Raw genomic sequence first — 13,634 nt, forward strand, 5'->3', positions numbered from 1 at the left:
GACATCTTAAAAAAGTCTTGTAACATGTCCCCTTTAATATAACTCTGACTGTGTTTGGCTAAAAGAAGAAAGTGATGATAATATGCACTTTCTGGAGGTTTAAAAATGGGGAACTATCCAATGCCATTATAAAGTTGAAAGTATAAAAAAAGTATACAACTCTGACTGTTCGCCTGAAAGAAGAAAGTTATATAAACCTAGAACGGCTTGAGCTTCTTCAAAATATATAATTTTAAGTATATATAAAGCAGTAGACACATTTAAAAATTCTGGTCAACATATGTGGGAACCCCATAAATAATACTGCATGCACAAACACACGAGATGATCTGATTGTACAAGTTAAATTTAATATATTACAACATATAAATCAAAGGACATTTTTTTGTAGTACTGATTTCATTTAAAGCCAATGACAAACACAAACTTCCAGATCCTCCACCTAAACGCAGGTGAGTTTCAGCTGATGTCTACATTATCTTCATGGCCACACAAAGAGTCCCACACACGACATGATGAATGTGAACATCTCTCAGTCTTTAATGATCTCTGTGTTCGGGTTCTGTGCCTCCAGCTGTCGTTGTTTCTGTTTCTCCCAGTATCTCTGGGCCCGCATGACACAAAGATATCCGCCGTAGACCGTCAGCATCATCATAGAGCCTGAAAAGAGCTTGTATCCCACATCAGCGATGCGCTTCCCGCTGACCATCATGAACCTGGGGAAACATAATGGATCAGATTCAGTATTGCCAACTACATCCAATGTGGTAACCCATATTTACAAACGTTTTGTGCTGGCACCATGGTACAGAGATGGTATCACATGAAATCAACCATGGGTTTAGTACAATAACCATAGTTTAACAAATTTGTCAGTGGTTCACCACAGGAACCAGAGATAACCATGGTATTTGCAGTAAAACTACGGTAATACAAATTGTAATTAGTCCACCAAAACATGGTTAGTACACTTAAAACTATTAAAAAAAAAATATTTACTAAGGGATTTAACAAAGGGGTTGAAGTCTCAATGGTATACCATACCCATTTACCATGGTATTTACATCACCCTTCAAAGAGTAAGTTACCATTGTACATTACATTTGGGATTACCATAGTAGTTTTGTACTTAATTGTTACTAAATCCTAGTTAAATTTCTTAGTTTAAACGATATGAGTTTTGATGTTTGAATCTGTGCTCTTTAATTTTATCAACAACACGCATCGTTTTCACTAAAATATTAGCAAACAGGCTACATGCATCTTTCTGAAGTCGTAAGTGTTTTGTTATTGTTATAGTTGTGATAAAAATCACATATTTTTAAGTTACCTGTTATATTTCCAATATAGAAAGTGTAAAAATGTAGATGCGTTTTCAATGTCAGAGGCAGCCAGGTGGTTTGTGCGCGCATGCGCGATGTGGTTTCGTAACGCTATGGGAAACCAAAAGGGACAAATTAGTAAACGCGTTTTTTCTTAATAAAACATCCGTGTGGCTTTATAAACTATGTCTGAAAATAATCGTTTTATAAAATAAATGATGTACGTTTATTGACCTTTTTGCCGTTTATTGAGTTTAATTCGTATTAGATTATATTACTTTTGATTAATTTTATATAAGGAACTAATATTCAACGCCAATACGATCCTTCCGGAATTATTTTCTTGCCGGACAGACATGGAGACTCATGTGAGTTTAGAGGAAACTGCTGAAAATGAAGATCCAGGAGCTGCTCCTTTTGGAAATTTTATTAACTATTACACATTTAACCCACCAGAGAACCGCCTCAGTTTAATACCAACATCTCTGCTTGAAAACATCGGATACAGTTCTGAGAACAGCCCAACAGTTTTAATGCTGGACGTGGGGTGCAATTCAGGGGTGAGATTGACAGATTTGACTTATTTAGTATTTAAATAAACTAAACAGGCTCAAATTAATTATTAACCAGCATAGTCGGATGATTTCATGTTTTTGTATTATGTGCTGTATTTATTATATTTATATTTATTAATTACTAAATTAAATACAAAAATTAACTAATTCCAGCCCAGTAGACAGATTGGAAGTTTTAAATAAATTTTTTGTTAATGTTTTTTGAAATCATACATTTCTAAGAGAATCTTCTAATCTAAGAGAAAAACATTAAAGAAAATAAAAGTAAAACCTTTTCAAACCCGTTTGTTTTGTAACATAGACGAAAAATGGGACATACATATATTTCATTGGTTTAAAATATGCAGGGCTAAATATATATTTTAAATTCTTCAAAAAGTATGTATGTTTATAATAATATATTTCAAAATATACAAAAAATGGCCAAAAAAATATATTTTTAAATCATTTTTGTTAATGTTTTTTTAAATCATATTTTTTTAATCTAAGAGAAAAACAATAAAGAAAATAAAAGTACCTTTATATAGATCACAAACTGTGTTGATGCAGTATGTATAAAACTATTGTTGTTTTGATACCCATAATGTGTTTTGTATTATTTTTCCCTATTTGCCAGGACCTGACTGTTGCTCTGTACAAGCATCTATTGCAGGAGCACACATCTGAAAGTGATCCTTCAAAAAAAGAGGTTTACATGCTTGGATTTGACCTGGACCGAGATTTAATCCTCCGGGCACAGAACCTCAACCCCTTTCCCCAGAATATCCAGTTTATCCCTCTGGATATCACGAATGACTCTGAGAGCCAGACAGTGCTGGACTCTCATCTGGAGAGGTTTGGATGCAAACGTTTTCACCTGTGCACTTGTTTTGCTGTGACTATGTGGGTTCATCTTAATCACGGAGACGCAGGGTTTTTGTCTTTCCTCTCCAGGCTCGCATCTCTCTGTGAGTATCTGCTTCTGGAAGCACAACCGTGGAAGTGTTATCGCTCTGCTGCACGCAGGTTACGCAAAGTGGGCCGCAATGACTTTGATCACTTTAAGACACTTGAGATTCGTGGGGATATGGCAGCACATGCTAGAGAGCACTTGGAAAAGCAGTGTGGGATGGAGCTCATGCAGAGCTTTGGGAACACAACATGGGACAGAAGCCTACTGCTGTTCAGACGACGGTGATAGAGGGAAACACAGACAATGGTCATCAGTGGTGTTTGTTTAACTTTATACCCTGTCAGCAAATGTAGTACTCAACAAATTGTTTTTAATGTTTTATATGTTACAAGCAAGGAGATTAATTGTTTATGAACCCTAAAATGGGTCCAATGTCATTCATTCACCCTTTCTTCTTAACATAAAATGTGACTTTCTTCAATCGGACACAATTCTTCTGAAGAATGGATTTTTCATACACTACACTTGAAAGTTAATGGTGCAAAAAAAATTAAAAACAGCTTTTTTGTTACATGTAAGAAAATTACAGGAACAACCTGAGGATGAATAACAAGTATGAAACATTTGGAAAGTAGTCAAGTTGATATTTGTTTGTCATCAAGCACTAGGGGGCGCCAGTGATGTCTGCTTTTGATATAAAAATTTAATGCAGTGAATGCAAATTCCCCTTTATAAACAAAATAATGGCCCCTATTTTTATTTTAGATTACTGTTGCACGATACAACATATTTGTGTTTAATTTGTTTTTAGTACATTATTTTAATAAATATACATCAATGTAATATTTCTGTGTCGTGTGTTATTTTTACTCTCTTTGTCAGAAGTAGGCTATAGTTTATTTTTTTACAACCCAAAAATGTGTTTTGAATATATGCTAAATACAGTTTGTAGAAAGTAAAGCTTAATTATTATTTTTTTTAAATATATTATGTTTCAACCTTTATATATCAACATTATATTTCAAAATGTATTTCAAGGGCAAGCAATTACAACCCATATGGCAAGAAATGTATTCTTAAAATATATTTTAAATAAAGTATATTTTTGAATATTTTTATTTAAACCTTTTCAAACCCGTTTTGTTTTGGAACATAAATGAAAAAAGGTTTTCTTCCAATGGGATGCGAATTTATTTTCTTGGTTTAAAATACGGAGGACTAAATATATATATTTTTAAATACTTTCAAATATATTTGTTAAAAAAATGTATCTAAATAAATATTTTTTTATAAAAAATTTAAAAATATAGGCTATTTGTTTGCCATATGGTAATTTTAAACTGCTGCTTTACATTAAGAAATACCTACTTTACAACAGAAGGACACCACAAATTGTTAGAAAAAACTGCAACCAAACGCAATAAATTATAGTAATTCATTATTAATCAATCAATCCAATAAACGCTTTTGGTTTAATAAGAAATCGTCTCGTGCTTCCCGCCGCGCCTCTATGCGCGCTCTCGCAATTCAAAAACAAACGGTCACTCATATCAACGCACTGACTGACTGACTGATTTTTCACGTTTAATATTAATTCACATATTAAGTTTTGGATAGTGTCACATTATTTTAAACAGTATGTTTAAACAGTAACTTAAACAGAAGGTGGTTGAGGAGATTCCCCCGTTCACATGTAAAGCGCTTTGAGTACTGAGAAAAGCGCTATATAAATGTAATGAAGTAATGAAGTAAACCTTTTAAATTATTTGGGTGCAGGCTAAAAATGAAAAGGAGCGGCGATACGTTTGCAAAAGTGTGCATTTCAGTGGAAAGCATTGACAAGACTTTTTAGATTTTTGGTGATTTTTGCATATGTAAGTGCTCAGTATGTGTGTATTTCTTTTATATAATAATTTTACAGTATATTAAACCTAAAAATGGCACCTCCCTTACAAAAATTAACCATGGTTTTATTGTGGTAAATTAGTAACCATGTTTTTTTTTTGGTGTTTTGATTACTATCAGCAAAACCATAGTTTTACTACAGTAACCATGGTTTAAACTATGGTTTTTGAAAACCATGGTTGTCAAAACCATGGTTATATTGTGGTTACCATGGTTTTGCTACAGGAACCATGCTTTTTTGTTTTAACTGTAGTAAAACCATGGTTAATTTTCGTAAGGGCTATTTCTGTGTCCCTGATTGGCCAGCTAATCTATACGTTGTGATTGGTCTGAATACCTCTGTCGTCAGCCGTAAATGTGGCGCTCCTTACCATGTTTGAAAGATTTGCTCACAATGAAACGCTAACAGGAGTTAACTTACAGGCTGTGAGTCTGAAGCGGGATGAATTATGATAATGACCGTCCTGTCCATGTCAACAGGCCCAAGACGTAAACTGTTGCTGTTTGTTGTAGTCCAAGAAAAGAGATTTGCATTGGGGATGACAACTCGCATCATTGTTTACTTTGGGGTTTGTACCTTTTGCATATTGTTAACATAATACACACTTACACACCAAAGGAAATGTAAAATTGTGAATTGGACCATAGCTGCCTTTAAAAATCTGTCAAATAAATTAATCTTCTTAGACCTACATAGTGTTGCAGGCAGGTGCAATGGGGTGAGGGCCTTAATAATTTAGAGAGGGTGTATTCATGTCATCACAGTGTTCATTGTGTCTCCAACCTGTATCAGATTTTCATTCTGATATGACAAAAACCTGGATGCCATTTTGTGGACATTGGGTTTGTTAGGAGATAGTTTTCAGGACTGTTCCTCTAAATCACTTTAAATTATTTTCTGCAGGATGACAGTAAAACTGATACTGCTGGTCCTTGATCGTCTGTCTTCCTGTTGAAATTTAACTCACTGTTGATCCCTAAGGCTGATGAATGATGGTAGTGTCACAAATGTATCTGTCCTACGTGTAAGACAACAACGCATGGTTTTATTACATTACAGTAGGTTTACAGAAAGCTACATGAGTTGCTCTGTTCAGGCTATTGTTTACCACCGATACCTTGCTTCTTTCCTGCTTTTCTCTTTGTTATGCTCTTAAGTAAAAACAGTTTTTTAGTTTAAATCAATACACAAGTTGCATACTTTTATTTAGATGTATTTATTTTTGTATAGTATTAGAATTAAAGCAGTTAATTCAGAAAATTTCATCAAAGATTCCTTCCACTGATTCACAAATAAAACTATTTCTTTAACATGTTTATACGATATCAAGTACAGGATTTTTTTATTTTGAAAATCTTTCTTTCTGAAATGTTTATATTTCGATTGTATAGTTTAGTCTTTAGTGAGTGCTAAATCTGGTGTTGTTTCTGGTTTCAGTGGTCTTGATCAGGATTTTCGGTGATGGGGAGCTGCTCTGCTGAAAACCATTCATCCCTTTGGAACCTGTGTAGAAAAAGTTCAAAGGTTATCTCTGGATTCACCCTCAATATATTTTTTATTTTATTTGTTTTTGACTTACTGTAGTTAGGAACAGTCTGGATGTTCACAATGGACTGCTGTCCAATTCTGCGATTGAAAAATAAAGGAATGAGAGCCAATATTAATACAAGTAAAGATTTCCATTTAAACCTCTGATGTGTAATGCGCTAAGAAAGTGTTACCTATCCTCTTCGCCTTCCAACAGCTTCCTGTAGGTGGCGATCTCGATGTCCAGCGCCAGCTTGACGTTCATAAGCTCCTGGTATTCGCGGAGTTGGCGAGCCATGTCCTGCTTGGCTCTCTGCAGCGCCTCCTCCATATCTTTGATACGATTTTTGGCCTCCTTCACGGTCATCTCACCACGGTCCTCAGCCTCAGCAATCTGGTTCTCTAGGTTAGCACGCTAAAATGATTGTAGAGTCATCAGTCATGATTGTCTTGGTTATAGGTTAAATGAAAAATAAAGAATCTTTCCTACCTGAGATTTAATAGATTCAATCTCACTTTGGAGACGACTGATCATACGGTTCATATCTGCGATCTCTCCTTTAATGTTTCGCAGTTCGTCGTTGTACTGAATGGCTTGAGAGGACATCTGGTCAAACTGAGACGTAAGAAATTAATCGGTATAACACATTTGTTTTAAGCAATTGGTAAAATATTCACATAGGCTACTCTAAAATTTAGCTTTTTGTCTCTACCTTGGACTTGTACCAGGATTCAGCCTCTTCACGGCTCTTGGCTGCGATGTCCTCATATTGAGCCTTGACTTCAGCCACGATGTGGTCCATGTTGAGGTTTCGTGAGTTGTCCATCTGCACGATGACGGACGTGTCTTTGATGCTGGCCTGCAGTTCACGCAGCTCCTGATTGAATAAAACAAGGACCATTTCATTACTAATCCAGGTACAAATCTTTTAACTTTGGAAATTATTTATATTTTCAATTCAAAGATTTATATTATCAAAAAACTTGATGTGTTTTATGACCAATTGTGCTAGATCTTTGACAAGCTCATGCAATATATGTTTATATATTGGTGGATGCCCATCATAATATACCTCATCATAGATGGTCCTCAGGAAATTGATCTCATCTGTCAGGGCACCAACTTTGTCCTCCAAATCAGCTTTCACCAGATACACCGAGTCGACATCCTGTAGGACACATAGTACTTAATTTCTCCTCTTTCTCTTCTTCACGACACGTATACACCAGTAAAATCTCACATAAGCTACATCTTGTTGATTTTAATGTGCATCTTTTAACTACTCTCCACTGGCTGCTGAAAACAGATCTCCTCCGATGTATAAATAATGCCGTGTCCCCACCCAGGCTTTTGTCATATGTGATTCGATCCCTCCACGTTCAATTTAAGCAGCTCAGAGGTCTTTCACCACTCCCAAACTTCCCATTGTTCCCTCTCCTATACTTCTTTTATTCTAGGTGTTGTGAAAGTGCAACTTTCCCTGGTCTCCTAAATCCAGCTCTTACATATTAAGGGTTGTAATTTTGAATTTAAAAGCGGTCTGGGATTCAAACCTTTTTCAGAATCACAAAGTCGTTTTCCAGGTTGTTCCTTTTGTTGATCTCGTCTTCATATCTGAATTAAAGAAAATTTGCATTTTAGTGAATGCATGCATGATGTAGACAAAAGTTAAAATGAGGATGTTTTTAAAGGATTGAGTAAGTCAGAGAAACATTTCATACACATATGCATCTGGTGTCTTGTTGCATGTAAAATCATGTCCTGTCCTGTTCCAGTTTAATTGGACAAGCGTTGATATTCCAAGACAGCTGATTTTTTATACAGTGAAACATTCCTGTGCTGTTATATCATTTTGTTTGTTGGTTTTTGCTGTATAAAGTTCTGCTGTGTGCTTGTCAGAGCATTAAAAACGAATGAATGAAACACTTTACTAAGTGTTAAAGTAAGTTATAATGTATACAGTCATTGAATCCAGCCAACCGAATGTTTAGTAAATCATCTATTTCTTTTTTTTACAGAAGAAAGTGATACGGGTTTGCAATGATATACTGTGAGCGTGAGCAAATGATGACATAATGCTTTTGTTTGGGTTTAAAGGGATAGTTCCCCTAAAAATGGAAATTCTGTTATCATATTTACTCTTATGTTGTTATACAAACCCGATAATTGTACTAATGTAATAAATGTTTGATGAACACAAAGGAAGATATTTTGAGGAATGTTTATAACCAAACCAATCATGAACACTATTCACCTCTATAGTAGGAAAAAATAAAACTATGGAAATCAATGGGGCCCATTCACTTCAATAGTAGGAAAAATAAAACTTTGGAAGTCAATGGGGCCTATTTACTTCAATAGAAGGAAAAATAAAACTATGGCCGTCAATGGGGCCCATTCACTTCAATAGTAGGTAAAATCAAACTATGGAAGTCAATGGGGCCAATTCACTTCAATAGTAGGAAAAATAAAACTATGGAAGTCAATGGGGCCCATTCACTTTAATAGTAGGAAAAATAAAACTATGGCCGTCAATGGGGCCCATTCACTTCAATAGTAGGTAAAATAAAACTATGGAGTCAATGGGGCCAATTCACTTCAATAGTAGGAAAAATAAAACTATGGAAGTCAATGGGGCCCATTCACTTCCATAGTAGGAAAAATAAAACCATGGCAGTAAATGGGGCCCATTCACTTCAATAGTAGGAAAAATAAAACTATGTAAGTCAATGGGACCCATTCAATTCAATTGTAGGAAAATAAAACTATGGAAGTCAATGGGGCCCATTTACTTAAATAGTAGGAAAAATAAACTATGGAAGTGAATGGTGCTCATAAACTGTTTGGTTACAAACATTCCTCAGAATATCTTCTTTCATGTTTATCAGAACAAGGAAATGTATACAGGTTTGTAACAACATGTGGTGTAAATAGTAAATAAAGACATAATTTTCATTTTTAGGTGAACTATCCCCTTTAAAGTTTAACTATTCATATCATGATCCTGCCTTTGTAATATGATATCACTAAATGATTCTTCCTGAACCATCAGTATAGTTTTATCAGTGATATCTGAGCACTCTACTTGTGTTTGAAGTCCTCCACCAGACCCTGCATGTTCCTCAGCTCTCCGTCCAGCTTGGTCCTGTCGTTGTTGACCACGTCCAGTTGTCTGCGCAGGTTGGCCATGTACGCCTCAAACATGGGCTCAACGTTAGACCGGCTCGGGTTTTCGTTCTGCAGGAGGTCCCACTTTGTCTCCAGCATCTTGTTCTGCTGCTCCAGAAAGCGCACCTGCGGATGGGGCAATGAATTGGTTGCGTTATTATGTTTTTATTTGTATTTCGCATGGGATGTAGAAGGTAAAAATTTATTTTAGGAGAAAAGAAACTAAATTTGAGCCTTATTGTTGACAATAATACCTAAAAAGTTGCTTGGTTTTTGCTTCTTGGATGCTTTTTTGATATTACCATCAACAATTGATGTCATATTTATGAACCTGCTTTTGTTAGAGTAAGTTTTAAAGATATTTTAACTAATTTTACTGGGATGTTGATGTTGAGTATATCAGTAGAGGTATCATGTTGTACCTGAAGCAGTGAAGCATAGCACTTTCATTAGATCTGGTGTGCCAAGGGTGTATTGTGTTTAACCGGAGTCTTGTTACAAATGCCATACTTGGTGCTAGACAAGCAGCAAAGTTCCTGTCATTTCTTAAGCAAGGACAGAAAAGAAGCGTTTGTTTTTTTAAGACCTGCTCAGTTCACTGCACATCCTGAAAGCCTGACCGCATTCACTGATGCCCACCCTGCCAGGATCGACTCATTACAAGAGCAATATGACTCCACACATTAGTGCCACTGTGACACTCCAGAGATTAGTAGCTGTCCTAGATGGGTTCCTTCCTTGCAAACCCCTTATTTCAAGCCCTTTCAAAGCTGACCCGAGGTCTGTGATGAGGGACCCAACCCTGCCCCGACACACAACAGTGCCTTGGTTGTACTGAAATGCGATTGAAGTGTCAATTTCAGTCCGGCAGGCCCCTGGGATTTGGTTGCATTGTCCTTTAGGACACAAAAGCTTCCTTCATGCTCTCTGGATAGCGCTGTCTTCGGTGACTTGGTCAAATCTGACCTGCTTTTTATCAGGTTACAGGCTTCAGAGAAATCCATCACGGTATCATTTTCATGTGAGTTTAAGTTCATGAGAACTTTAGAGATACTTATAAATAATTGTATGAAGACACAATCCATCATTTTGCACTGAACTTGATTTGATCATTGATAGGATATTCATTTGTGCAATCTTATGGAATGAGAGACACCATACCTTGTCGATGAATGTAGCGAAACGGTTGTTCAGCGTTTTGATCTGGTCTTTCTCCTGAGTGCGCACCATCTGGATGTTGGGGTCGATCTCCAGGTTGAGGGGAGCCAGCAGGCTCTTGTTGACGGAGACGCTGGCGATGGGGGGACCCAGATACGCCGAGCTGGTGCTGAAGCTCGGGGCAGATGCGCCCAGAGAGATCCCGCTTAAACTGCTGTATCCATAGCCTGCCATCTTACCACTGCTCCTCACAGAGCTGCTGGAACTGATGCGCTTGCTTCTAAGACTCATGCTTCAAGAGGAACAGCTGGAGGATCGGGTTGAAGATGTTTCAGGTGGGCAAACCTAAGCGAAATGTGTGTACCTGTGGAGAGGCTGGGCTTTTAAAGTCCAACCAGGATGGGGTGGAGAGTTCAATTGTGGGAAAACCTGTTTGAGATGGGACAAACTCACACATACGCAGTGTGCTTTATCTGCGCTCACTGGTCGGCACTGGTCTTATTGTATTGGTGTGCTCGAATAGCACCTAAATGTTTAATGAGGCCCTTGACAGCAGCGTTCTCAAATACCTGCGTGGCCTGTAGTAAACCTACTTTTTTAATGTCACGCACTACATGTGTGCGAAGGTCTTTGAGATTTTAGGGCTGTTGCAAATAACTATTTAATTTACACATCAATTCTAAAGACAACAGATGGGTGGTACAAACACCCCGCTGGTTTGCTTAATAAAGTTTAATCCAAAAATAGTGCTCACATGAAACTTTCATGTGCTCACGCGAAACCTTCGTGTGCAGAATTTTTTTTTAAAGTTTAGTTTCGCGAGCATGTGAAACTATCACATGCGCACGCGTTAGTTTCACGTGCGGACGTGAAACTTTCGCGTGCGCACATGAAACTTTTGCGTGCGCACATGAAACTTTCGCTTTCACGTCTGCATGTAAAACTAAACACGCTAGTTTCACGTGTGCATGCGATAGTTTCATGTTCGCACACGAAACTGAACTTTATTTAATTTTTTCTCCATGTCCCCTTAGGGGCTTCGTATAAATCGTATAAATTTGACTACGGCCAAAAAAAATTATTTCTCTGGCCAGAAATATATTTTAAATATATGCAAAATATATGCACAATTGAATATATTTTTGAATTTGGAAATATATATAGTTTTAACCTTCATATATCAACATATATTTTAAAATTAGCCTATTACAATGGCAACCAAATACATTTCTAATTTTACATTTCATATGGCAAAAAATGTATTCTTTGCCAAAATATATTTAAAATATATGATAAATTCAAGTTAATTTTATAAAGTGTTTTGTTTTAAGTTGAAAATATATTTAATTATATATTTAATCTTTATCTTTTTAAAATGGTTATGTTTACAGGTTCGTAACACTAGATGTAGTAGGCTAGATATATTTTTTAATGCTTTAAAAAAATATATTTTTAGGATATATTTCTAAATATACAAATAATGGCCAAAAATATATTCATAAAAATACATTTTTGTAAACATATTCCAAAATATTAAAGCAAATGCATTTTTTGGGCATTATTTGTATCTTTTGAAATATATATTTTTTGCTGTAGGGGCAATAATGATGTCATAGCTGTAAACTTGTTAATGCTCAAAATAAATACCTTTTGTGCTTGCAAGTAGCTTAATGTGTCAGACATTTTTAAAATAATGACATTAAAATGTATTTCTGTTCGTAACAGCAGTTTTTTATGTTTTTCTTTAAAACTTTGCCTATTTTCACATGTGATCCACATCCTTGCACAGATTTGAAAGAATGTGATGTGTTTAGTATAACCATTGTTTGAAAGATACATTCAACTTGTAGCCCGTGTCCTGTCTGTCAATGGAATTGCCACGCCCCTTTTGGGGCCCCGATCCCGTTTTGGAAATCCAGACCCTATTTGGAGATATCCAGGCTGTAGTTAAATCGCCCTCCAGCAGTGCACTAGATAAAAAAACACGTTGACAACGCCACCTCGTGGTAAGATCTAGACGTGGACAACTTGTTCACTCAAAACACGTTTCTTTGAAATTTTTCTTCATCTGCATAAACAGTTGATGCAGTAAATAAAAAGACATTTTGACGTTACATTCGCATAAGGGTAATGCAAATGCGAAATGTGCAGACTTTTTGTAAATGTCATGAAGCATTGAACACGTTTTTCTGCTCTTCAGGTGTGACTGCGTGCAGTGCTGCGCAGAACGATAAGCGAATGACATCGAAGTACCGCGAGAGTGATTCGCAAGCTGTGCTCTCACGGTATTTTGATGTCACAGATCGCTCTGTTTGCGTAGCGCCACATGAGGTCCAAGTTCTGGACTGCAAGTTCCTGCATGGCGTTCACCTTAGCTTTGTTTTTCTTTCACCTATAAATATGATGACATGCATTGACATGTTAATACCCGTGCGTTTGCTGCATATATAACGTTTGTTTTTTTTGATAACCCTTACTGAATGATTTATCGATCTATTTTGACGACCCTCTCCCCCCAGTTCTCGAGCCCGTGCTTCAGCAATGATCATGAGCCGTTCATTTACCTCAGAGATAGCCGTTTGTTTGTTTTTTGCATTTTGCACTGAATCCTTGCTGAATGATTTATAGACCTATTTTGACAAACCCCCTCTCTCCGAGTCCCACAGTTCTCGAGCTTTATCTAAGCTCCGCCCACCGAATCCTGTTAAATCCTGAGCCGTTGCGTTCATTTACCTCAGATTTCGCCGTTTGTTTTGCATGGTGCGGGATTGCTCTGCATTTGACCATGAATCCACGTAAAAAGGCTAAAGTCGACCCAAAAAATGCTGAATCAAAGGAGACCGTAAACGATGAAGAACATGAGGAAGAGTTGAATGAATCTGAGGAGGATTCCTCTGTGGAGGGGAGCGTGGACTCCTCAGGAGAAGAGCTGCTGCTAGATGAGTGAGTGCACGTTTTCTATACATTTCACATACAGGCCTCAATTTCTTAAATTAATTCAGGGTTTTAAATTAAAAGAGTGCTTACGGAGTATTTTGAGACCATTGTTTTGAATTTTGAGAGGATTGTCAAAAGAAAATTACCT

The 13,634-nt window shown here is 36.6% G+C and overlaps 3 protein-coding genes across 3 annotated transcripts; 1 reads left to right on the top strand and 2 right to left on the bottom strand.

The window, feature by feature from the left end:
• Window positions 1–328: 328 nt before the first annotated feature.
• cox14 (cytochrome c oxidase assembly factor COX14) lies at window positions 329–1,452 on the bottom strand. The gene is made up of 2 exons (XM_065243504.1): window positions 1,331–1,452; window positions 329–716 (listed from the first exon to the last, which is right to left on the bottom strand). The coding sequence occupies exon 2, from the start codon at window positions 710–712 to the stop codon at window positions 533–535; it is 180 nt and encodes a 59-aa protein (XP_065099576.1). The 5' UTR covers window positions 713–716; window positions 1,331–1,452; the 3' UTR covers window positions 329–532.
• Window positions 1,453–1,663: 211 nt separating this feature from the next.
• On the top strand, window positions 1,664–3,617 carry bcdin3d (BCDIN3 domain containing). The gene is made up of 2 exons (XM_065243505.1): window positions 1,664–1,882; window positions 2,514–3,617. The coding sequence occupies exons 1-2, from the start codon at window positions 1,679–1,681 to the stop codon at window positions 3,072–3,074; spliced, it is 765 nt and encodes a 254-aa protein (XP_065099577.1). The 5' UTR covers window positions 1,664–1,678; the 3' UTR covers window positions 3,075–3,617.
• A 2,283-nt stretch (window positions 3,618–5,900) lies between these two features.
• Window positions 5,901–11,606, bottom strand: LOC135721244 (keratin, type II cytoskeletal 8). The gene is made up of 9 exons (XM_065243434.2): window positions 10,553–11,606; window positions 9,309–9,517; window positions 7,777–7,837; window positions 7,296–7,391; window positions 6,936–7,100; window positions 6,713–6,838; window positions 6,417–6,637; window positions 6,275–6,321; window positions 5,901–6,198 (listed from the first exon to the last, which is right to left on the bottom strand). Exons 1-9 carry the CDS (start codon window positions 10,838–10,840, stop codon window positions 6,095–6,097), a joined length of 1,317 nt encoding a protein of 438 aa, XP_065099506.1. The 5' UTR covers window positions 10,841–11,606; the 3' UTR covers window positions 5,901–6,094.
• Window positions 11,607–13,634: the final 2,028 nt, after the last annotated feature.

Source organism: Paramisgurnus dabryanus, chromosome 24, assembly GCF_030506205.2.
Source record: "Paramisgurnus dabryanus chromosome 24, PD_genome_1.1, whole genome shotgun sequence".
NCBI classification, from domain to species: domain Eukaryota; kingdom Metazoa; phylum Chordata; class Actinopteri; order Cypriniformes; family Cobitidae; genus Paramisgurnus; species Paramisgurnus dabryanus.